At 43.8% G+C, this 25,260-nt stretch overlaps 1 protein-coding gene and 2 non-coding genes across 3 annotated transcripts in view; 1 reads left to right on the forward strand and 2 right to left on the reverse strand.

Annotated features, from left to right (window-relative positions):
- Nucleotides 1-23,648, reverse strand: part of ATG14 (autophagy related 14) — a 44,225-nt gene extending 20,577 nt beyond the window's left edge. Inside the window, exons 1-3 of the mRNA XM_049770544.1 lie at nt 23,413-23,648; nt 2,075-2,137; nt 1,005-1,047 (exon numbers count right to left, since the gene is read on the reverse strand). Of these exons, the coding sequence (XP_049626501.1) occupies nt 1,005-1,047; nt 2,075-2,137; nt 23,413-23,633 (327 nt within the window). The 5' untranslated portion in view covers nt 23,634-23,648. The remainder of the gene's footprint in view (nt 1-1,004; nt 1,048-2,074; nt 2,138-23,412) is intronic.
- Nucleotides 10,419-10,552, reverse strand: LOC126005268 (small nucleolar RNA SNORA51). The gene has a single exon (XR_007494428.1). It is a non-coding gene; the product is annotated as a small nucleolar RNA SNORA51 (small nucleolar RNA).
- On the forward strand, nt 17,058-17,164 carry LOC126005614 (U6 spliceosomal RNA). The gene has a single exon (XR_007494659.1). It is a non-coding gene; the product is annotated as a U6 spliceosomal RNA (small nuclear RNA).
- Nucleotides 23,649-25,260: the final 1,612 nt, after the last annotated feature.

A 25,260-nucleotide genomic window follows, 5' to 3' on the forward strand; every position in this document is an offset into this window, starting at 1 on the left:
CCATATGGGATTCGAACCAACCACCTTTGGTCCTGGATCGGCTGCTTGCAAGGCAAACGCCGCTATGCTATCTCTCCGGGCCCATCTATGATATTTTTGACATGAAATATATTTGATTGTTTTGATATAGAGCAAAGCAGTTAAATACAGTTAGCCCCTAAACAATGCAGAAAATAGGAGAACTGAATGGTACACAATTGGAATAAGAGTATAATTTACTGTTGGCCCTTTACTACATGCTATGTATGCGGTTACAATCAGAAATCCATCAACTGTTGTTACTGGCCAAATTCTTGAATGGGGGAATTTGCAAACAGAGAAATCAAGTGTGCCCCCAAAACAACAAAAATCCAAATTGTCAAACAGAACACATGCCTCAATGCACACTCCCTGCATCCATTTAAATGCGTTGTCAAAGCTCCTTGTTTTCACATGATATGTTTCTCACTTTCTGTTCATTTTGCTCACGGTAACTTAAAGTCTTTCAATAGTTATGGAGTCTGTCAGAATGTCTCTCTCCAACCCAGAAGCTTCCCTAACTTTTAACTATTCTTTTAATATTTTATGAGCTCACATTTCATATGCAATCTTTGTATCCATCTGCAGTGATTGCGCCTGTGAATTTAGTATAATTACTTTCCTGCACAGTGAAATGACCCACAGTCCTTATATTTCTTTTTTCCCCCTCTCCTATACTCTTCCTGGCTGTGGCTATAGCTATGGCCCATATGAAATTGGATGTGGGTCAAGGACCACAATGGTTGTGCCAGCAGCAACATGGGTGAGAGCCAGGATTCTGCTTTCTGACTGCTCCATAATTAATTGCCAATATCTGCTTTTGATATTGCGATGAAATATGAGAAGACCCACATATAAATAGTCAAATGGAGGACAGCCAACAATGAATACAAATAAATTTAAACTCAAAATGATTTTTTAAAGATCTAGCAACTAAAAAACATGTTATCTCAGTTATAAGGAGTTTTAATTACTTTTAAGCTTACCAACTGATCTGTTATCCACTTCCCTTCCATAGCTTTTAAAACTCTGTGGAGAAAAAGATATCAAAAAAACCAAGTAAGTTCTGAAATGATAAAAATGTATGAAACTCACAACTTTTAAAAATAAGTTCATAAAGATGGTTAGAAACATTTAAGTAGGACTTTTGCTTTCAAAAGGGTTTTCTAAATTTTTTGTTTTCTGCCATTTTTCTCACCTCCTTCCTTTGGTGCTTCTAACATTGCTGATCTTTTCTATGAACGTTCACAACAAACTCACAATAGCCAAAGCCTTTGTGTCCTACCTAACAATTTTCATCAGTTATATTTGACAGTTACAGTTACATGGAAGTTCATGATGTAAGATTCTGGTCAATTTCCTAAGTAAATCTGAAAAAGCAGTGTATGGGATGAAATGTTACATGAAGAAAAAACTATCATTACTTTTGAGCAATGACTGAGTTATATAATCGCTGCAGGTTTCTTTAATGCAGGTTTTCTCCCCAGGTAAGCCTGCTCAGAACTGGGGTACATCTGGGGAACACTGACAGGGTCAGTTCAGGACAGAACTCTAGAGGATGAGAGATCATCAGGGGTGGAAGTTCATGCCACAGACTCCTGGGTCTTTCCAAGACCTCAAGAATCAGAATACCTACAGGCAGGACTTCAAGAACCTATATTTTTATTGGCTCAGAAAACAAACGTCCATGGTGTAGACCACACTTAGGAAACTGATTCAGAAGAAATAAAGTAAATGAAGTCATCACCGCCTAGAGAGGCCACCATCCTAATTCGAATGTGCAGGGCCACTGTCCTCAACCCTTCTGCCAACTGTTAATGATCAAGGAGAGGGTGCAGGCTGCAACTATCTGATCAAGCAGTGCAGACTACCTTGGATCCTGGCAGGTTCTTGTGACTTGGTGACTCTGCTCTTCTGCTTTACCCAGAACTACTGACCTTTCACTCTTTGAGGCTCAGCAGACTAATCATCCACACGTCTACACACAACAGCACAGAATCCAGCCCTGTGTTGACTGGATGACCTCAACAAGTTAATAAGCAAAGCGAAAACTCACTCTTTTTGAAAGTCTTCTTGTTTGCTCTTAAGCTGATTTAGCCTTTCCTTCTTGTCTATAAACCTGTTAAGAAAAATAAATGTTTTATATAAATGTTCATTTTTACTCATGTCAATAAAAATTTGTAAATTGCAATCATTTCTGAGGACTCCTTTGAAAATGTCACAGTTCTGAAAGTAAGTGAACAGCACAAATCTTTTTGCAATGATGTGCACACTGCTGCTGGCCATTTGGTAATTTTAAATGTTTCCCTAAGTGGGAAATAAGATCCTTTGGAATCATGGGGTGGGTGGTAGCAGCCTTGGCTGCAACTGCAGGGTGCTTTCTGTTTGTTCACTTAAATAAAACATGAAGGTAGATTTCCAGGAGAGTGCTCAGTAATGTTTTGTGTGAAAAGAATGTTCAAGGCAAAGTAAATTTTGGAGCCTTTGTTTTATTTTTTTTTTTTATTTTTTTTTTTTTTGGTTTTTGGGTCACACCCGGCAGTGCTCAGGGGTTATTCCTGGCTCCAGGCTCAGAAATTGCTCCTGGCAGGTACGGGGGACCATATGGGGCGCCGGGATTCGAACCAATGACCTCCTGCATGAAAGGCAAACGCCTTACCTCCATGCTATCTCTCCGGCCCGGAGCCTTTGTTTTAAAACCAACTTCAAATTCTCAGTTTAAAAAATTTTTTTAGGAAAAAGTACTTACTTATATGTTTCCTTTCAACCATAAAACTACTCTTTCCTGGCCCAAGATTATTTTCCAGAACATGTACATCAGAAACTGGAGTGACGGGGCCGGAGCGGTGGCGCAAAGGGGTAAGGGTAAGTTTGATCCCCTGGCGTCCCATGTCACTCAAGCAGGGGCGATTTCTGAGCACATAGCCAGGAGTAACCCCTGAGCATCACCGGGTGTGGCCCAAAAATAAAAAACGAACAAACCAAGAAACTAGAATGACTTTACAGTGGGTAGGGGGGTTGCCTTGCCCATGGCACACTTGATTTGGATTTCCATATGGTTCCTGAGCACTGCTAGGATTGATCCCTGTGTAGAGGCAGGCGTTAGCTCTGAGCATCATTGGGTATGGCCCCAAAGCAAAGAAAAACAATAACAACAACAATATAAAACATGCACATAAGACCATCAAAGCAAATTTGAATTAAAAAAAAAAAACAGGCTTCCATTCTAAAAACTTCTATCAAACTTAATGGGTTTGGGGCAATAGCACAGCAGGCAGGCATCTGCTTTGCAAGCAGCTGACCCATGTTCAATCCCTGGCATCCCATATGGTCCCCAGAGTGAGGAATATTTCTGAATGGAGAGCCAGGAGTAACCTCTGAGGGTCGCTATGTGTGGCTCAAAAACCAAAACCAAATCAAAACAAACCAAAGAAAACCCCAAAACTTACTGTTTTTACCTAAAATTGGGCTTTGTGTGTGCAAGCATGAGTGTGAGTGAGTGAGAGTGTGAGAGAAAGAGAGAGAGAGAGAAAGAGAGAGGAGAGAGAGAAAGAGAAAGAGGAGAGAGGAGAGAGAGAGAAAGAGAAAGAGGAGAGAGAGAGGAGAGAGAGAAAGAGAAAGAGAGAGGGAGAGAGAGGGAGAGAGAGAGAGAAAGAGAGAGAGAAAGAGAGAGAGAGAGAAAGAGAGAGAGAGAGAGAGAGAGAGAGAAACCCAGGGCTCCATACATAAAAGGTGAGTGCTTTACTGCCGAGCTATTCTAATACTTTTTTTTTTTGGTTCTGTTTTTTTGGGGGCCACACTGGTGATGGTCAGGGGTTACTTCTGGCTATGTGCTCAGAAATCGCCCCTGGCTTGGTGACCATATGGGACACCGGGGGATCAAACCGAGGTCTGTCCAAGGCAAGTGCCCTACTGCCTGCACTGCTGCTCCAGCCGGCCCCATACATTTTAAATTTCATTTTTTCTCACTATTCTTACTATTCAACATGATCAGCTAGCAAATTAGTTCTCAAAAGGAAGAGTAATCCCAGAGCAGTTCATTTTCTCCGTAAGTCTTTCATCCTATGAGATCCAGTTTTGTTCCTGCTACTTTATTGGGGTCAATTTTGTTTTATCTTCTTTCTTTTCAAACAGTTTAAGGTGGAAACTTAGATCATCAATTTTAAATCTCCTTTCTTTTCTGGTATAAACATTAAAAGTTATATATTCTCTAAATTTTACTTTACCAAAACCCCAAAATTTTTGATAGGGTATATATTTCCTCATCGTTTTGTTTGAAATTTCTAATTTGTCCTCCATAAAATTCCTTCTTTGAGTCACAAAAAATGTAGAAGTTTTTTGTTCAGCTGCCAACCAACCACTACTGGGCACTCAAAATGTGATTGTTGCTTAATAAGGATTTGGGGTTAATTACATAATCAATATCATGTTGATTATTAATGGGGATGACAAGGCCTGACTAATATTTACTTTGAAGAAGAAACAGTAATGCCACGGGCTACAATAATATGATAGAGTAGCAATTTTTATGCAGACACATACGGCCCAGGGGCTGCCAGGATAGTCTAAGCCACAGAAGAAAATTGTATAAATGGGGCAACATGGCTTAAAACTAAAGGGCCAACTGGGGACTGACCTCTCATGTGTTTGCCACTATTTTTGCGAACTCAGATGTGTTTTGCATCATAGTCATTCTCCCAGCCCTGGTATCATACCTGGAGGGGGAGGGGTGAGAACAAGTTGAACTCTTCCAACAAGTGGATACTGATCGGGATGTTAGCTGAAGTTGCTCTTCAGAACAGATGGAGGTGGGGACTAGACCTAGGCTTTTGGGGAGCAATGTTTCTATGCTAACAAGTCAGGAATCACCCTTGAGACATTGCAGCAGGTGAAGGCTAGTTTGCAGAAGCAGGAAAAGAGATGGAAAGATTCTTCCAGCTGGTATGAACACCCTGGGAAACCTCCCTGATTAAGACGCTTGCCCAGTATGTGCCCACAAGTAGGGACAAGGATGAGGAACCTCAAGGAGAGTCAAAGATTTGACTCAGGTCCATAAGAGGAGGGAATGATGGGACCTGAGTTCTGAACAAGGAGGGATGCCATTTTTGTAAAGGCTAGGTAGCAGGCTTATTCTCAGGTTCTGAGCAAGAGAGACATTTCATTTTTTTGTGTGTTGTTTCTTTTTATTTATTTATTTATTTATTTTTATTTTGATCATACTGGCTTATATATCGTTCACAGTAGTATTTTAGATACATATTAAGGAGAGACATTTTATAAGAACCACCACGGTATAGGTCTTCACAAGCCTATTTCCATAGAAACTGCCTCAAACTACATGACCATACCAGGGAGCCTATCAGGGAAGGACAATGGAGCAGTAGGAAGGTACCCTTAGACAATAGCTAGTCATTTTAAAGAATATCACAAAGCTGAAACCTCCCAATATCCTTTCCTCTATAATCTTCCTCATGACCTTGTGTTGGGCTCATCTCCTTCGGGAGATGTCTCTGGCTGACCAGTGTGGGGCCTTTTTGGTAGATGAATTAGTATTAAACTTAAAACAAAACAAAACAAAAAACTAAGGGGCCAAACAGAAGGATATGGGGCCAGAGGAAGAAAACCAGGGCAGAGGGACCACAATTGAAAAAAGGTTAAGAAATACTAGTATAGAGTCCAACAGGCTTTCTGTTCTCCTTTAAATTTCTAACCTAAATGAAGACAATTAAAACCAAAACAGCTCTAGATGTTTATTCCTTAAAATAGTCTAAGCAGAATGTTCTCTCAAAAACTCTTTATATATTGGGGCCAGAGAGCTAGCACAGCGATAGGGCATTTGCCTTGCACGCAGCCAACCCAGGACGGACAGTGGTTCAAATCCAGGCATCCATATGGTCCTCCATGCCTGCCAGGAACGATTTCTGAGCACAGAGCCAGGAGTAACCGAGGTGTGACTCCCAAAACAAACAAAAAAACCTATTTATAACCTCATGGGTTTTTTTGTTTTTGTTTCTGCTTTTTTTTTTTTATTTTGGGTCACACCCTGCAGCACTCAGGGGTTACTTCTGGCTCTATGTTCAGAAATCGCTCCTGGAAGGCTCGGGGGACCATAGGGGATGCCAGGATTCAAACCACCAACTTTCTGCCTGCAAGGCAAACACCTTACCTCCATGCTATCTCTCAGGTCCCATAACCTCATGTTTTAAATATACCCAGAGATATCTACTTCTAAATGGAAGAGAGAAAAGGGTCTAGTTATGACCCTACTGCTGTTGAGGTGAGTCACTGAAAATACACAATATTAAAAAGGTCAATCAGGTCATATTCCAAGTGACATAATTACATACTTACATTGCTACACTGAAGTGAAAAATAAATTAAATTCCTAACCCTGGTGAAGGGTGTGCTGTTGGAACGATGTATGCATTTAAAGTATAATTAGCAACATTGTAAGTTCCAGACTTCAATTAAAAAAAAAACAACAACTAAATTCTTTAGTTAGCCACATCTCAACAGACACAGGGATAGAAGCTTCCTTACTGGACAGCTCAGTTACAGAACATCACTGCAGACCATTCTGCTGTCATGAACTCCTTGAAATAAGATGAGAAACTCTGAAATCCATGTGGAATGCAAATAACCCCCTGGATTCACCCATTAATTAATCAGACTTTTACTTTAAATTACAACAACATCTTCTAGAATATTGAGAAATTTGTCATGCATTCCTCTATGGCTGACTCTATATTCCTGAAGTATTAATTAGTGAAAAAGAGAAACTGATATTTGAAACTGATATTATTGGTATTTGCTTCTATCTCACTGAGGCTGTTTGGTAATCTTTGCTTCAGTGAGGAGGAGCCAACCAACTCACCAGACCAACAATGCAAACAAAACACAAAAATAGAGGAGAGTCTTGTTTCCAGAGGCCTTAAAAGGTTTCCTTTTAGATCTGTTGTAAAAATGTCACTTTGCATGAATGCAGATTGGGATGACAACTCTGTTGCCCTTTATACTGATCCTTTGGCAACTCATTAGTAACCATTAAACCCAGGTCACTTCCAGCATAAACATACAGTCAAGAGAGGCAGGAATAAACAACATAAAATAACAATCCCTACTGAATCTCACCGCCATGAATAATGTTATCTTTCGTGAAGGAAATGAAAAGCCAGGGTTGCGCACAATGCTCATCGACAGATGATACCACGGAATGCTGCGGGTCAGCATTTCAGCTGCTCCTAGACACTCACCCACGCTGTCTCTGCCACCGCCCTCCCACGCAAAAGGGCACAGAGAAAAACTGTGCCCACAATTCGGTTCCTCCTCATTTGGATTTCAAGAGGTGTAAAGAATCATCAGCACTTTCAAACCAGAGCTAATCGCCGGGGCTGTACCCCCAAAATGGAGGGATGGGTAGAGGAATCTAATTTTATGTCTTTCAACTTGGGGTTATCCAAAAGGTGTATTTTATCTTTTTCAATGTAAAAATACACAGACTTGCCTCATTCTTCATAAGTACACAACACAAAATTTTGTTGACTTGTTGATATGCAGTCTCATTTTTGATGAACACTGCCATGGTGTTCAAATTTTCCCTATTACCAGCAATGTTTAGAAAAATCTCCTGGTGAATACATCCTTATAAGCTTAAGTTTCTCCATGAGAAATTCCTAAAAATAAAATAGGATAAATATTTACATGAAATACTCTGAAGTTTTCTCTGGATCATTTCCTATAATTTACAACCCCACCAACAAAAGGTGAGTAAAAGAACTTGCTTTCTTGTTCTCCACAAATGCTACCTATACATTTTACTTTGTGCTGACTTGACCAGTCTCCCACTCTCCTTTCTCTCAAAGAGAATTCATAACCCACTTCTCTGCTCTGCTGGACATCACTGCTTGAAGTGCTGGGATTCCAGAAAGATGGAGAGTACTGGGGTTAAGGCATTTGCTTGTATTTTGCCCACTCTGACTCAATCCCCAGCCCCACTTATAGTCCCCCAAGTGATCTCTGAGCACCACTAGAACATGTCCACACCCACAACAGCCTCACCAAAAAGGAGAAAGGTAAGCTACAGGCTGGGAAAACCAGCTCAATGGGTCAGAATACTTGTCTTGCTGAAGGCCCAGGTTGATTCCCTAGTAATAATACATAGTCCCTGAGCACTGCCAGAGATTGGCCCCCAGCTGGGCTCAGCCCGTAAGTACCATTGAGTGTAGTGGGTAGGGTACTTGCTTTACACACAGTAGACCCAGGTTTAATTCCCTAGGATCCTATATTGGTGCCCTGAGCACTGTCGGGAATGATTTCTGAGTACAGAGTCAGAAATAACTCGTGAGCACTGTTGGGTGTGGCCCACAAACAAACACCAACAAAACAATCTTCTTTGGTTTTTGGTCTACACTGAGAAATGATCAGGGTGAACATGGACCAAGAAATGTTGAACTACTTTTCTGCCTTACTGGTTACATTCCTGCTTTAAGAGCTTTGTCCATTTTTTAAAAATTATTTTACTTTTCTTAGTCTTTATTAGGGAAATGAGCCATTATTTTTTCATCTACCTTGAAATTATTTTTTCTCTGTCTACTTTCCAACTACTTATATTTCTTCTCTACAGTATTTCCCACACCTTTATGCAAATATTTGACCTGCTTTCTGAAAGCAATCAGTGAGCGATCTGGTTTATGTCCTGGGTTTGTACAACACTTTCATGTTTTCTATTCAACTAAAAATGCTTTCTGGGAGCTGGGAAAACAGTACAAAGAGTTGGAGACCATGTTCAGTCTCTAGTACTGCGGAATCTCCCCAGCACCGAGCAAGATGTAGCCCTCAAGCACCGTCTGTAAAAACCCATCAGAAGGGGCCGGTGAGGTGGCGCTAGAGGTAAGGTGTCTGTCTTGCAAGCGCTAGCCAAGGAACCGACCGCGGTTCGATGGTTCGATCCCCCGGCGTCCCATATGGTCCCCCTAAGCCAGGGGCAATTTCTGAGCACTTAGCCAGGAGTAACCCCCGAGCATCAAACGGGTGTGGCCTCAAAAACAAACAAAAAAACCCATCAGAAATAAAAACTCTTTCATTTACCAATTCCTCTATCTATAGTTTTATATGTAAGGGCCAAAATGGCAGGGCTGGGTCACCCCAGGCTCAGTTCTTCCGGGTCTGGGCCTGCAGCAGAAATCCAGGGATGCTGAGCTCAGGAGCCTCTTGAACATAGGTCCACACTTATTACTGCGCTGCTTCAGCACTCCACATTGCTCTCTATGTTTAACTCCCTACAAAGAAGTCATAAGGGCTGGCATAGGAGCAGGGATATGGCTCAAAAGGATGGAGCTCATGTCTCATGTGTTTGATCCCTGAGTGTGATCCCTACCTACTTGGGCACCACATGCCACTCAAACACCTCTGGGCTGGCCCCATTAAAAATAAAAATAAAAAACAAGGAGCCAGAACAATAGTACAGCAGGTAAGGCATTGCTTTGCGTGCCACAGACCCAGGTTCAATCCCCAGCATCTCACATCCCATATCGTCTCCCAAGCACCGCAAGGAATAACCTGAGTACACAGCCAGGAGAAACCCCTGAACACCCTGGGGGTAGCTGAAAAACAAACAAACACTACCTTAAATTGGGTTTTAATAGTCCCCTATGACAGACAGGTGAAAATCAGGAGAAAGCTGTTCCATAGTGCCAAGGTGGGAGAAAAGTCTAGTCCAGGCTTCTTGGGGTTCTAGGAGACAGCCTGCATGGGATGTGACGGAGGGTCAGCAGAAACTGGCTTTGTCAGGGAAAGGAAGGCACTGCTGACAGGGGAAACAGCTGTCTCACAGACAGAAAGTGAATCTGTCTTGCACTCCAACATTCCAACACACTAAGTGGGTCTGAGCGTTGCTAATAAGGTATAAATGAGAGCAGTGAGCCTCACTATCCTCCGTCACTCATGGGTCAGAGACAAGTGCATTTATACACAGGAATAGTGTACAGTCTAGTACATAGATTCATTCCAACAAAATAATCACACGAAAAAAAAAAAACCCACCAAAATCAGCACAAAGGCAGATGCTTTTCTACTGGCCCATGTTATTAATTTTAAGTGGTGACAAGCATCATCACACCACAACTTACAATGACCCAAGAATAGCACTTTCAAACAACTAATGCCCACTCAGTCCTTGCCCTTATCTTATAGGTTACTGTTCACTTTGTGCCTAGAGCTATAGCATCAGGGAAAAAAAAAATAAGACAAAAAATTAACTGGAGCCCCCAAATACTCAGATCCTTTGAACCAATTATTGCAGCTGAACTAGAAAACAAAAGGGAATTTTGTCTAACAACAATCATAAAATATTAGAAACTTTAATAATAATAATAATAATAATAATATTTTTTAATTTTCCCCCATATCCCCCATTCACAATATAGACCAAGCAAAGGGCCTGGGCTGAGTTATATATGGGGTGTGCATTTACTGTGCCTTTTCCTTCTATACAGTTGGTGTAAAGAACACAGCCTGTGGGCCCAGAGAGATAGCACAGCGGCGTTTGCCTTGCAAGCAGCCGATCCAGGACCAAAGGTGGTTGGTTCGAATCCCGGTGTCCCATATGGTCCCCCGTGCCTGCCAGGAGCTACTTCTGAGCAGACAGCCAGGAGTAACCCCTGAGCACCGCCGGGTGTGGCCCAAAAACCAAAAAAAAAAAACAAAAACAACAACAACAACAACAAAAAAAACAAAGAACACAGCCTGTGCTAAGCACCAAGAAGCCCCAATAGTGATTTGGGGGGGTGGGGTTGGGTCACACCTGGCAGTGTTCAGGGGTTACTCCTGGCTCTGTTCTCAGAAATCGCTCCTGGTGGGATTGGGGACCATACGGGATGCCGGGACTCGAACCACCATCCATTTGCATGCAAGGCAAGCACCCTATCACTGTGCTCTCTCCGGTCCCCAATAATGATTTTTAAGTGCCACTTTACCATGAAAGGCACCAAGATTTTTATTTATTGGGAGGTGGGGGGAGGGTCCACACCCAACAGCGCTGCTCCAAGCAGTACTCAGGGGACCTACCTTGAGGTGCCTGGAAATGAACTTGCAATGCTACATACAAAGCAAGCACATTAATTGCCATACTTTTCCTCCAGCCCATGCTAAGATATCTGTATAACAAAGAGTATATGTTTATAAGATACTTAGTTAAAGAAAAAGCAAGGTAGGGACCAGGACAATAGTATAGTAAGTAGGTCAAGTGCATTGAATGTTACCCACCTGGATTCAATCCTTGGCATCCCCCCACCCACCCAGAACCTATAAGCTTTCCTGGGTATAGCCCATAAACCAGAAAAAAAAAAAAGAGAGAGAGAGAGAGAGAGAAAGAAGAAAGGAAAAAGGAGTGTGTATGTGGGAGGAGGGATCAGTGGCAGAACATGTGCCTAACATGTTAGAGGCCAAGGGTTTGATCCCTTTCATCATATGCATGAGTACTGCACAGTAAGGCCATTGTTGTCCCCAGCTGTTATAAGTGGGGCTCGGAATTATTAGGAGTATCTTTGCCTTGCCTATGCTGGATGTGGTCCAGCTCCACAGATTGCCTAGAGTTGCTGATGCACACAACTGCTTATTTGGCTATATCACATCTCCCAATTTCTCAACGCTGGTAGCCCAGTAAGATCACAGCAAACTAGATGGAAAAGTAGCAGAAGCCAACTAAGCTCAATAAATAAAAACAACACAGAAGGCTCAACTAGGAGCAAACAGCTTAGTAAACTCTCAATGACTTTGTGATCCCATTATGAGATATAACAATTTAAAATTTTTTTCTTTTAATAAAATTTTTTTTCAGCTTTTATACCACACACCAGTGACGCTTATGAGTTACTCCTGGCTATGTGCTCAGAAATTGCTCCTGGCTTGGGGGACCATATGGGACACCAGGGATTGAACCAGGCCCGTCCTGGGTCAGCCCCGTGCAAGGCAAACGCCCTATCACTGTGCTATCGCTATGGCCCCCTTTTACTAGAATATTTTCAATAATTCCATTATCAGTTGGTTGTAACAAGCAATATATATATATATATATATATATATATATATATATATACACTATTCTGTGCTGCCTGCCAAAGGGACAAGCTTTGGGGTGGGTGGGAAACTGAAGACAATGGTGGAAGGAATGTTACAATGGCGATGGGATTGGTGTTGGTACATTAAATGCCAGAAACAACTGTAATGTGAACAACTTTATAAACCACAGTGTTTTTGTTTTTTTTGTTTTTTTTTGTTTTTTGGTTTTTGGGCCACACCCGGCGATGCTCAGGGGTTACTCCTGGCTGTCTGCTCAGAAATAGCTCCTGACAGGCACAGGGGACCATATGGGACACCGGGATTTGAACCAACCACCTTTGGTCCTGGATCGGCTGTTTGCAAGGCAAACGCCGCTGTGCTATCTCTCCGGGCCCTGTGTTTTGGTTTTTTTTTTTTTTTTTAAATAAGAATGAGCTGGGATGAAGATAGTAAGGGTTCAGACATTGGCTTTTATGTGGCTATTCCAAGTTCTCCATATATGATCCCCTGAGCATTGCCAGGGGTCAAACCTATGCAGTGAGTCAGGAACAGCTGCTGAGTACTGAGGATGAACTATAAAACTATCTCCCCAAAACCAGACTATTTACGTGGTTAAAATACCATATAAAACAGTAAGTTTACAAGAATACACATGTACACAGATACTAAGATAGATGGAAATAAAGTAAAATACAGAGTTGTGAAAAATGGGTAAGATCTGTTTCATTCTTAGAATGGCGTGATAATTCAAAAGGCTGGAGTGTATGCTTCATACACAGGAGGCTCAGGTTCAATATGTGGTACCACATCCCCTGAGCACCTCTGGTTATGACAAAAAATAATTTAAAAACATCTATTTCTGGGGTCGGAGAGATAGCACAGTGGTAAGATCTTTGCCTTGCATGCAGAAGGATGGTGGTTCGAATCCCATATGGTCCCTTGAGCCTGCTGGGGGCAATTTCTGAGCATAGAGCAGGAGTAACCTCTGAGCACTGCCGATATGACCCAAACCCCACACCCAAAATCTATTTCTTTGTTTACTACACTTCATGAGTTTTTAAAACAATCATATACTGTTTTACAATCTGGGGAAATAAACCCAGCACCCCATATGGTCCGAGTAACACACACACACACACACACACACACACACACACACACACACACACACACTGGTTGAGCATTATTATAGGGACCCCCAGTTTCTCCTGAGCACAGCTTGGGATAACTCTCACCCCAAAAACACATACATCCATAATCTGGGGAAATAAACCCAGCACCCCATATGGTCCGAGTAACACACACACACACACACACACACACACACACACACACACACACACACTGGTTGAGCATTATTAGTAGGGACCCCCAGTTTCTCCTGAGCACAGCTTGGGATAACTCTCACCCCAAAAACACATACATCCATAATCCTCTAAAAATACCCAAAGTTCCTTCATGCCTTTAGACAGTTATCTGGTCTGGGGTGGGGGACTGATGAGACTAATTAGGTTAGTGAGTGGGAAAATTCCCCTAGAAGAGGCGAGGAGAGAGGAGAGAGGAGGAGAGAGGTGGAGAGAGGAGAGAAAAGAGGAGAGAGAAGAGAGGAGACAGGAGAGAGGAGAGAGGAGAGAGGAGAGAGGAGAGGGGAGAGGGGAGAGAGGGGAGAGAGGAGAGGAGAGAGAGGAGAGGAGAGGAGAGGAGAGGAGAGGAGAGGAGAGGAGAGGAGAGGAGAGGAGAGGAGAGGAGAGGAGAGGAGAGGAGAGGAGAGGAGAGGAGAGGAGAGGAGAGGAGAGGAGAGGAGAGGAGAGGAGAGGAGAGGAGAGGGGAAGGGAGAGGAAAGGAGAGAGAAACTAAGTAGTTCCTGAGCCTGGATGCTAAAACAGTAATAATTAAGATACAGTACTTTTGAAAGTGAGGACAATCTGGCTTCGACATCTGTCACCCCACTGATCGCCAGGGTTGATTCGGCTGATCTGGTTGGCAAGACCAGTGTCCTCTTGCTGCCTAAGCGCTGCATGTACTTCCCTCGAAGAGGAAGACCTTCCCTGAATAGAAACGGACTGAAGGACGGTATATGAGTAGCTGCGCTCCCCTGCTAGAACCTCCAAAAAAGCTCTCAAGATACATCACTTTTTTCTACCTTAAAATCTTGAGAAACTCAGGAGTATTATTAAGTTTATGGAAAAAATAAAAACTACCAAAAAATGATATGATCCTTACTAGGCTGGTTCTGTTACTTTAGACTATTTAGAATTTAAGACACTGCAGTGAAAACATTTCACATGAGGAGTGAAAGTTGTCATCAACAGAAACTCAAAGCACAGCACTGTTTGGGGTCCTTTTAAAAAGGGAAATAAGAGGCCTGAGAGAGCACAGTGGTAGGGCTTTTTCCTTACATGTGGCCAACTCAGGACAAACCCGGAATCAATTCCCGGCATCCCCTAGGGTCCTCTGAGCCTGCCAAGAGTCATTTCTGAGGGAAGAGTCAGGAGTAACCCCTGAGAGCCACAAGGTGTGGCCCAAAAACAAAAATAAATAAATAAATAAATAAATAAAAAGGGAAATAAGGTTTATGCTAGTGACTATAGGGATTACATAAGAAAATTGTGAAAGCATCAGGTACCCTGCTTAGCATATATACACACACACCTTAGTATATTTAGTATTTAATCTTATAATGTATAAAACTGAACTTGGGCCAAAGCGTTAATATAGCATGTAGGGCATTTGCCTTGAACATAACGAATCTGGATTTGATCCCTTGCAGCCCATATAGTACCCGAGCACCACCAGGCATAATTACTGTGTGATAACCCCTTGCAAGGAGCAAGGAGTATTGCTAGGTGTGACCCAAAAGAACAAAATAAAAATAAACTATCTTTATATCATATATACATCCATCTGTAAGTTATTTTAAGAACTGTATATCCTAGGAGTAAATGAATCACAACTACTGTGAATTTCATTTTGATAGTAGATTAACTACTCATAGGTTTTGTTAGGGAATGAATAGATAATGAATGTGAATCTCTCTTCTCTCTCTCTCTCTCTCTCTCTCTCTCTCTCTCTCTCTCTCTCTCCCTCTCCTCCCCTCCCCTCCCCTCCCCTCCCCTCCTCTCCTCTCCTCTCTCTCTCTCTCTCTCTCTCTCTCTCTCTCTCTCTCTCTCTCTCTCTCTCTCTCCTCTCCTCTCCTCTCTCTCTCTCTTCCTCTCCTCTCCCTCTCTCCCTCTCTCCCTCTCCTCTCCCCCTCTCCCCCTCTCCCCCTCCCTCCCTCCTTCTCTCTCTCTCTCTCTCTCTCTCTCTCTCTCTCTCTCTCTCTCTCTCTCTCTTACCCGGCAGTGCTCAGGGGTTACTCCTGCTTCTACGCTCAGAAATCACTCCTGGCAGGCAGGGGCACCACATGGGATGCCAGGCAGGGGCGCCACATGGGATGCCAGGATTTGAACCACCATCCGTCTGCATGCAAGGCAAATGCCTTACCTCCATGCTATCTCTCCAGTCCCATGAATGTGAAACTCTTTTATAAATTATTAAAAAAAGTAAAAAAGAATCCAGTGGTGCAGATTGAAAACAAGTTTTATTTTCTTAGCAGATCCGCATTTTATGCTGTATGTGCAATTAATAAGCTACCAAAGGAGTTAAATCTCTTCCTGAACAACAGTTAGGCTGATTCAAATCTTTTGTTTGTTTGTTTTTTGTTTTTTTGGGTCACACCCGGAAGTGCTCAGGGGTTACTCCTGGCTCTATGCTCAGAAATCATTCCTGGCAGGCTTGGGGGACCATGTGGGATGCTGGGATTTGAAACACTGTCCTTCTGTCTGCAAGGCATACACACTACCTCCATGCTATCTCTCAGGGCCCTGATTCAAATCTTGTCTAAAAGTAGTCGTCCAGCTACCTGTAGTTTTGTTCACAAAAACTTTGGATTCATAACTGGTTTCACAAAAAGTAGTGCAAGCCACAGTAGCTGACAACCAAAATGATAACAGAAAGAACAGAAATACCCAAAGGATCATATTTTGAATGCTGATTTGTCTTCCTTGTGCTCTCAGTTATGTCTCAATTTCTGGCTTGTATTTATCCTCTCTCATTATGTTTGGACTCCTATTTCTGTTAGAGTAAAACGTAACCACACAATCTTAAAAATGTAGCAAAGCTACACCATTCCTTTAAATGTACTATAAAAGCTTTATCTACGAAAGCTCATAAAATGGATCTTTCCTTTTAGTCTGAATTTTAACTGGCTCCACCTTAACTAAAAGGCACTTTCCCAAGTGTCACAAAATCTAGGGAATCCAACTTCCTTCCAGTTTTGGTGAAGAATGATTTTAACTTATTAATTATCTGTTGGGTCAAGTGCTATTTCTTGCTATCAGAAAAATCTATAATTCAAAATATGTTCCTTTTCAAAGATATATAATTTTAAAAGTTTGCCTGGACAATATCCATAGAAGTTGTGTCAGGAGCACTATTATGTTTTTTCTCTTCATCCCTCAAAGAAGTACAAAACAGATGAAAAGCTAAAAGGCTGATGAAAAGCAGAGAAGAGTTTATTTTTTTAGGATAAAAGCCAAGATAGAAGATGAGGAAATAATATCGATAAGGATACCAAGGTTACAAGGAAGTCTTCACAATAAGCAACTAAAAAGGTAATGAACTTAGATATTTCTCAAACAAGCTCTCTGCTTGGTTGCAGACTTATCTAGTCTGCAAAATGATAAAACAAACAAGTTCCCTTCATAGGAGTCAATTAATTATTGAAACAATTAAGATTTATTCTTTTTTTTTTTTTTTGGTTTTTGGGCCACACCCGGTAACGCTCAGGGGTTACTCCTGGCTATGCGCTCAGAAGTCGCTCCTGGCTTGGGGGACCATATGGGACGCCGGGGGATCGAACCGCGGTCCGTCCGAGGCTAGCGCAGGCAAGGCAGGCACCTTACCTTTAGCGCCACCGCCCGGCCCCTAAGATTTATTCTTTAGTGCTCGCTTCGGCAGCACATATACTAAAATTGGAACGATACAGAGAAGATTAGCATGGCCCCTGCGCAAGGATGACACGCAAATTCGTGAAGCGTTCCATATTAAAAAAAAAAAAAAAAAAAAAAGATTTATTCTTTAATATTTATTTTTTTTAAGTACGAAACTATTAAAACCTACCTATTTAACTACTTTGTGTATATAACCTTAAATAGTACAATGATAAGAACTGGTGAGCATGATCAAATTCAACACCCTTGTGGGCAAATCTAATCTGGCTAGATTATTTGAAAAGAATCAAAAAGTCAGGCAAGGTCTTTGTAAAAACTGCTCTATAGGGCCGGAGCGATAATACAGTGGTAGGGCATTTGCCTTGCATGTGGCCAACCTCGGATGGACCCTGTTTTGATTCCCAGCATCCCAGAAGGTCCCCCGAGCCTGCCAGGAGCGATTTCTGAGTTCAGAGCCAGGAGGAACCCCTGAGCGCCACCAGGTGTGATCCCACCAAAAAAAACTTCTATATAAAGCTTCATATATAAAGCTCCACAGACTCCCACAGGCTTTTCATAAGAAGTAAAAAAGTCTGAAAACAAAGGATGAAGAAGACAGTACTTTAATAACAGTTCATAATCAACCTTTGACATGAATAATGTAAGTTTCATTACTAGTCAGGGTAAATCTGAGAATAGAGTTGCCCTCTGCCATAACCTTTTATGTGGTTGATTTTGCTTTGGGGTGACACGTGGCAGTGCTCATTCTTGGCAGGTTTGGAGGTCTCTAAGGGGGTACCAGGAATCAAATTCGAGGTCAATCTCATAAGGCAAGTGCCCTACCAGTTGTAGGGTGGAAAAAGCACGTGGGAACCTCCCTTTAAGAAGGTCAAAAAAGTGGGCCCGGAGAGATAGCACAGCGGTGTTTGCCTTGCACACAGCCGATCCAGGAGCAAAGGTGGTTGGTTCGAATCCCGGTGTCCCATATGGTCCCCTGTGCCTGCCAGGAGCTATTTCTGAGCAGACAGCCAGGAGTAACCCCTGAGCATCGCCAGGTGTGGCCCAAAAACCAAAAAAAAAAAAAAAAAAAAAGAAAGCAAGATATGAGGCCGGAGTGGTAGCACAATGGTACGGCATTTGCCTTGCATGTGGCTGACTCAGGATGTACTCAAGTTCAATCCCTGTCATCCCATAGGGTCCCCCCCCAAGCTAGAAGCAATTTCTGAGTGCATGGCTAAGAGTAACCTCTGAGCACCGCTGACTATGGCCCCCCCCCAAAAAACCAAAACAAAACAACAACAACAATAAAAAAAAAACCAAACAAACTAAAAATAGAAAGCAAGATATCCATCAGGAGAAAACATGTTCTAACAACTGTGGTAACAGCAAGGGAATAAAGGCAAGTGGTAGCAAAGGAAGAAGGCAAGTTTTGGCAAAGTAAAGATTTGAGATAAGGCTATACAGACTATGGATACGAGGGCTTTAACATGACTTTATTTTTGAATGCTTAATAGATGGTAAGAATCACGCTAGAGCCCTCCCTGACACAGCAGCGCCTCAGTCTCGCTTTTTCTTATTTCCCCCCTTTCCCCTTCCCCCTTTTTATCTCCTTTTTTCCTCCCTTTCCTTCACCATTTCCCCTAACTAAAAAAAAACGAAAAAGAAAAAGAAAAGAATCGTGCTAGATACCAAAACCTATGAAATTCAACAAGCTTGACATGTTCAAATGGAATAAGCACAAGAAAAATTAAGAAGGCTTGAGCAGGTAGCAAGGGGGTGGATCTTGTGGATCTTAGAACCAATTTAGTCTGAACCTAAACACCACATTTAGAATAAATAGTTAAAAGTTAGAACGAAGTCGTAGCCAAACCACAAATGCTTCATATGCCATAAAAAGGAACTTGAGGGCCGGGCGGTGGCGCTAAAGGTAAGGTGCCTGCCTTACCTGCGCTAGCCTAGGACGGACCTCGGTTCGATCCCCCGGCGTCCCATATGGTCCCCCAAGCCAGGAGCGACTTCTGAGCGCATAGCCAGGAGTAACCCCTGAGCGTCACCGGGTGTGGCCCAAAAACCAAAAAAAAAAAAGGAACTTGAACCTTATTTTAAATACAATGAGTAGTTATTTAACCAAAACCACTAGACAGTTTTTGATTTACCTTTCAGCTGTGGCAGGAGGACGAGAGGTGCTGCAAGGATAAAAGAAAGGAGACCACTAACTAACTGACAGAAGAGAAATGATGTAGGCTGAACTGAAAGTAGAAAGATTCGAGATAATATTCTGGAAATCAAGTTAGACTTGATACTGGTTTAGATAAATGAGAAAGAGAAAAGGAAAAGGAAAATATTTACCAGGTATCTGGTTATGCTAACAAATGGACCATGATAATAGCTGAAATAGTTCAGGAATAGAGAAAGTTTAGGAAGATTCATTTACTCACTCAACAAATCTTCAATGAACTATTATGTAACAACAACACATTAGACTACAAAACCAATGAAACTTTGCCCTCATAGAACTTAGCTGTATGGCAGTTAATTACAATTTGCTATTACAAATTAATGCATAAGCCTTATTTTGCTGCTAAGAGCTAAAGAAGACAACGCAAAGGTTATGTGGGTATGGTCTAAGTTTTAAATGACTAGTCAGAAAGTGTCTTCCTAATGTATGAGCAGAGAATAAAAAGGAATAAAAACAGCCCCTGAAGACTTCTAGGAAAAAAGAAGTCTGACAATCTGACTAAAACTGTAAAGACTCTGAGACAGGAATGTTCTTGGTATTGTTTAAAGACCAGCAAAGAGGCTAGGGTAGTATAGCCGGACTTTTACTTTCGGTAAAACAGGAAAAAGAAACCACTGAAAATTCAAATAATAAAATGGAGTAGTTTGACTTTAACTACCTGGAAGCAGCAATTTAACAAAAAATAATTCAGGGACAGTGGGTAGGACACTTGCCTTGCACAAGGTCAATTGAGGTTCAACGCCAGCACCTTATGTGGTCCCCAGAGCCCTCTCAGGAGTGATCCCCAAGCATGGCTGGGTGTGGCCCCCAAACAAGCAAAGCAATAATCCTTTGATGGCCAGGTGCACATGGTCAATTGAGATTCAACGCCAGCACCATATATGGTCCCCAGAGCCCTCTCAGGAGTGATCCCCAAGCATGGCTGGGTGTGGCCCCCAAACAAACAAAGCATTAATCCTTTGATGGCCAGGTGGTGGTGAAAGGATTAAATTTAGAAAGTTTTGAAGAGCAGATGAGATTTGTTGACAGGATTAGACATACTGGAATTATAAGAAAGATGCCAACAACTGTGTTTTGGCATGTATTGATAGAACAATGAGGTCACCGGTTGTTGGGCTGGGATAAACAGAGGAGGAACAGGTTTATGATGGAAAATCATGAGTTCAATTTACTATTTAAGATGAACATACCTATTAGAATTATTATTATTTTTGTACTGAGGCCACAGTAGATGGTGCTCATGGTTTACTCTTGGCTCTGGGCTCAGAGATTATTCCTGGTAGACTTGGAATACCATATGGGGTCAAATCCTAGTCTGCCCTGTTCGAGCCTTACCCACTTTACTATTTCTCTGGTCCCCTTATTACTAGAAATTTAAATAATGACATAGTGTAGACAACTGTCTTTGCATTTCAATACAACTAAGAAAATGAAGGACTTAGAGTAAACTCATAATAAACTTCAAACACTCATGAAATCTACCTCTTTCTCACCCCTCCCCCCTTCACCCAGCTATATACCATTGGAGATGTTTGGTGGTTCATAGATTCCCAGGTTAGCTGCCTTCAAGGCAATGGAATACCCACTGCACTATTGCTCTGCTCTGGCCCTGACATTTCCATCTCTTACCTAATGTTCTTTTTTTTTTTTTTTTTTTGGTTTTTGGGCCACACCCAGTAGTGCTCAGGGGTTACTCCTGGCTGTCTGCTCAGAAATAGCTCCTGGCAGGCACGGGATTCGAACCAACCACCTTAGGTCCTGGATCGGCTGCTTGCAAGGCAAACACCGCTGTGCTATCTCTCCGGGCCCTTACCTAATGTTCTTACTAGAAAACTGTTTAATTTAAAAAAAAAAATCAGCAGTTTTCTAAAGACAGGGAGAATATCAGTGAGATACACAACAATGAATTTAAAATATTATTTTACCCAAATTTCAAAAGGAAGGAAATGAGCTCTATTGTCAAGAAATCCCAGGGACAAAACATAGCAGTTGCATTGTTGAAGTGCCTGATTTATGGATTCAATCCGCTTGGACTTTTTATTTCGGTGCCTATACTTATCTGTGTGGCTTAGGGCAAAGCACTTACCATGTAGGTGCTGTCAGCAGTAAGCTGAAAACCCTAATAACTCAGCTAATTAATACCTTAACTTTATTTATTTATTTATTTGGTTTTTGGGTCACACCCGGCAGCGCTCAGGGGTTCCTCCTGGCTCTACGCTCAGAAATCACTCCTGGCAGGCTTGGGAGACCTTATGGGATGCCAAGATTTAAACCACTGACCTTCTGCATGCAAGGCAAACGCCTTACCTCCAGAATGCCATCTCTCCAGCCCCAATACCTTAATTTTTTTTTTTTTTTTTTTTTTTTTTTGGTTTTTGGGCCACACCCGTTTGACGCTCAGGGGTGACTCCTGGCTATGTGCTCAGAAATCGCCCCTGGCTTGGGGGGACCATATGGGACGCCGGGGGATCGAACCGCGGTCCTTCCTTGGCTAGCGCTTGCAAGGCAGACACCTTACCTCCAGCGCCACCTACCCGGCCCCTGCCCCAATACCTTAATTTTTAAACTCAAAAAGTTTCCTTAGACTTCTTAACATTAAACTTGAAATGAAAGTTGGAAAAAGCAATTTTTATGATTTCAATAAGGTTCGTGGCTCTATTTAGATTTTAAATCCAGTCCAAAACACACTCCTAAATCCAAATCTCAAGTAAAAGTTCCCAGTCAGGAGGGAAATAGGGGGCCTTGGTGGAGGGAAGGTTGCACTTGGTGAAGGAGGGCAGAATGTATTTTTTTTATAGCTGAAACCCAACTACAAACATGTTTGTCATCACAGTGCTTAAATAAAGATATCATAAAAAAAATTTTTTTTTAAAAAGCTCCCTAAACTCTGGAGAAAAAAAAAAAGTTCGTAGTTTGGGTTTTAAAATAAAGTCAAACACGTCCGCTAACTCTTTCTCTTCCAAAATAATCTTTGGAGGCAGAGTGAGAAGGGAGCAAGTAGCTCTTTGTAATTCACACATTTGAGTCTGTTAACAAGATTCACCAGTGGCACAGACTCCAAGGCCCAAATGCTTCAACCAGTTACAGTGTTTTAGTCTCTTCGGCTACTTCTTGTCGGGTATCAATATGCTTTCGAAGATAGATACAGGTGAAGCCAAGCTAGTTGAAAATTGAAGACTGGGGCAACAAGAGGAAGTCTTTTCCAGAGCATGCATGCATCCATCCATTCCTTTGCCTTGGCCACCCAGGGGCACCTGGCTCTTCCTGCTCCCTATCAGATTCTTTCTTTCTTTCTTTCTTTCTTTCTTTCTTTCTTTCTTTCTTTCTATCTATCATCAATCGATCCATCCCTTATCTATCTATCTATCTATCTATCTATCTATCTATCTATCATCGATCTATCCACCAACCCCTTTGCCTCGACTACTGGGGCACCTGGCTCTTCCTGCTCCTGCTCTCTATCAGATTCTATCTATCTATTAATCTATCTATCATCGATCGATCCCTCAATCCTTGTCTATCTATCCTTTTATCTATCATCGATCTATCCATCTATACCTCTGCCTCGACTACCCAGGGGCAACTGGCTCTTCCTGCTCCTGCTCTTTATCAGATTCTATCTAACATTCATCGATCGATCCCTCTATCCCTTATCTATCTATCTATCTATCTATCTATCTATCTATCTATCACCGATCTGTCCACCTATCCCTTTGCCTCGACTACCCAGGGGCACCTGGCTCTTTCTGCTCCTGTTTCTATCACTATCAGATTCTATCCATCCATCTATCTATCTATCTATCTATCTATCTATCTATCTATCTATCAATCGTCGATCTATCCACCTATCCCTTTGCCTCGACCACCCAGGGGCACTCGGCTCTTCCTGCCCCCGTTCTCCCGCAAGGGGCTGGGGGCGCGGCGGGCGAGATCTGGGAGAGAACGGACTTCCGCGCACCTGCCCCGCACCCACCCACTCCCCGGCAGCCCCCAACAGTCAGTCACGCCTTCCTCGGGCCCCTGACGCCGGACCCGGGTCCCAGGCTTCGGCCGGCGGACGGGCGGGCGGCGGGAGGCCCCCATGCGACGGGCCCCGCGAGGGAACCGGAGGCCCGAGGCGGCACCTACCTCTCGCGGTCGCGCCCGTCGAAGTAGACAAAGTCGCCGCTCTGGACGCACTTGGCGCAGGTCAGCCGGCGGCGGGTGGTGTTGCACAGCGGGCAGCGCTCGACCGCCACGTACAGCCCCTCCGCGTCGTCCACGGAGTCCACCAGGTCCCGGGAGGGCGGCCGGGGCCCGCCGCCCGGAGCCGCCGGCGCCCGCGCCCCCTTTCCACTGGGAGACGCCATGATGCCCGCGAGCGCGGCCGGTCACGTGGGGTTTTGTTTTCAACCGGGTGCATCCTGGGCGAGGGGCGGGGCCTGCGCGGGGACGGGCGGGGGCCGGGGCGCGCGGGGTGGGCTCCCGGGCCGTGATTGGGGGCGCTCAGGGGCTGGGCGGAGCTCGGGGCGAGTCCGGGGCGGTGATTGGGTGGGGCCTGGGGCTCGGGAGCGGACTCAGGCTCTGATTGGGCGAGCTCAGGGGATGGGCGGGGGGCGGGGCTTGGGCTGTAATTGGGTGGGGCCCGGGAGCTCAGGGGTGGGCTCTCGGGCGGTGATGGGGGGGGGGGGAAAAATCTCAGGGGCTGGGCGGGGCTAGGGGCGAGCCCTGGGCGGTGATTGGGTAGCTCAGGGGCAGGCGGGGCTAGGGGCGGGGTTTGGGCTGTGATTGGGTAGGCTCTGAGAGCTCAGGGGTGGCTGTGGGCGGTGATTGGGGAAGCTCAGGGGCTGGGCGGAGCTCTCGGGGCAGGCCCTGGGCGGTGATTGGGCAGGGCCTTGGGGGCGGGGCTCAGGGACGGGGCGCCCTCTTCGCCTCTCTCCGCCAAGCTCGCCGGTCGGGCCAGCCGGGGCCTCGGGGCCGCGAGTCGGTCTCCACGGTGCCACAACCCTGGGCAGTCCCTTGAGCTCGCTTCGGTTCTCTCCTCTCCAGTCGGCCGCGAGGGCGAAGTCGGAGCGCCTGAGATGGGGCTCGGGAGAGGGGCTGGGGTGGCAGAAGATGGCCGTGGGGCCCGTTTCGTTGGCCTCTCCGGGCCCGCTTGCTCCTCCGTTGAATGGAGATCAGGACGGGGCTCATCTGTCAAGTCGCGAGGGTTGAGAAGTCGCAGGCTGCCGGAAGTTCCACCAGTGCTACCCCAGGGGTGGAAACGACCCCTTGATGGGGCCAAGAAATCCAAGTTGTTCGGGTGGGAAGAGAACGTGCGTTGGTTGGGGCGACTTCCGGCGGTGCTCAGGAGTGACTCCTGGCAGTGCTCCAGGGGACCCAGCATTCGGGGTTCCTCTGGGCTCGGGAACCATCCTGGCTGACCCAGTCCACACCCTGAGCACCTCTGGGAAGACCCAAGAACAGCAAAGAAGAAAGAACAGTATTATGCAAAGTATGCCCCAAAGCAAACATTTGGGGACTGCTTTCAAAATAATTGCACTAAACCTAAAGGTGTTTTTGATTGAAGAAGTTTTACTTGAATCTCTGAGAGTTACAAGATTGTTCATGACTGATTTTCAGTCATAAATGTCCAACCAATATCCCTAGTTTTCCACTCGACACCATCAATCACCTCAGACCCACCCGTGCAGGCCTTTGGCAGACATTTTTACTTCTTTCCTTTTAGACCCTGTGATTTGCAATATCTTTTCGATGACTTATAGAAATACTATTTTGTTGAGGATCTTTGCACCGTGTTCATCAAAGATATAAGCCTTAAATCTCTGTGTGGTGTCTCTGTCTGCTTTTGGTATCGGGGATGTTAGCTTCATAGAAATTGGAAGTATTTCTGTTTATCTAGTTTCTTGGAAGAGCTTGAAAAGTATTGGTCCTCTATAAAAGTATAAAAGTAGGAGGTCCCCCAAAGATCCGGCAGAGACAATTGTAACGGAATGG

Source organism: Suncus etruscus, chromosome 3 (genome assembly GCF_024139225.1).
Source record: "Suncus etruscus isolate mSunEtr1 chromosome 3, mSunEtr1.pri.cur, whole genome shotgun sequence".
Lineage (NCBI taxonomy): Eukaryota > Metazoa > Chordata > Mammalia > Eulipotyphla > Soricidae > Suncus > Suncus etruscus.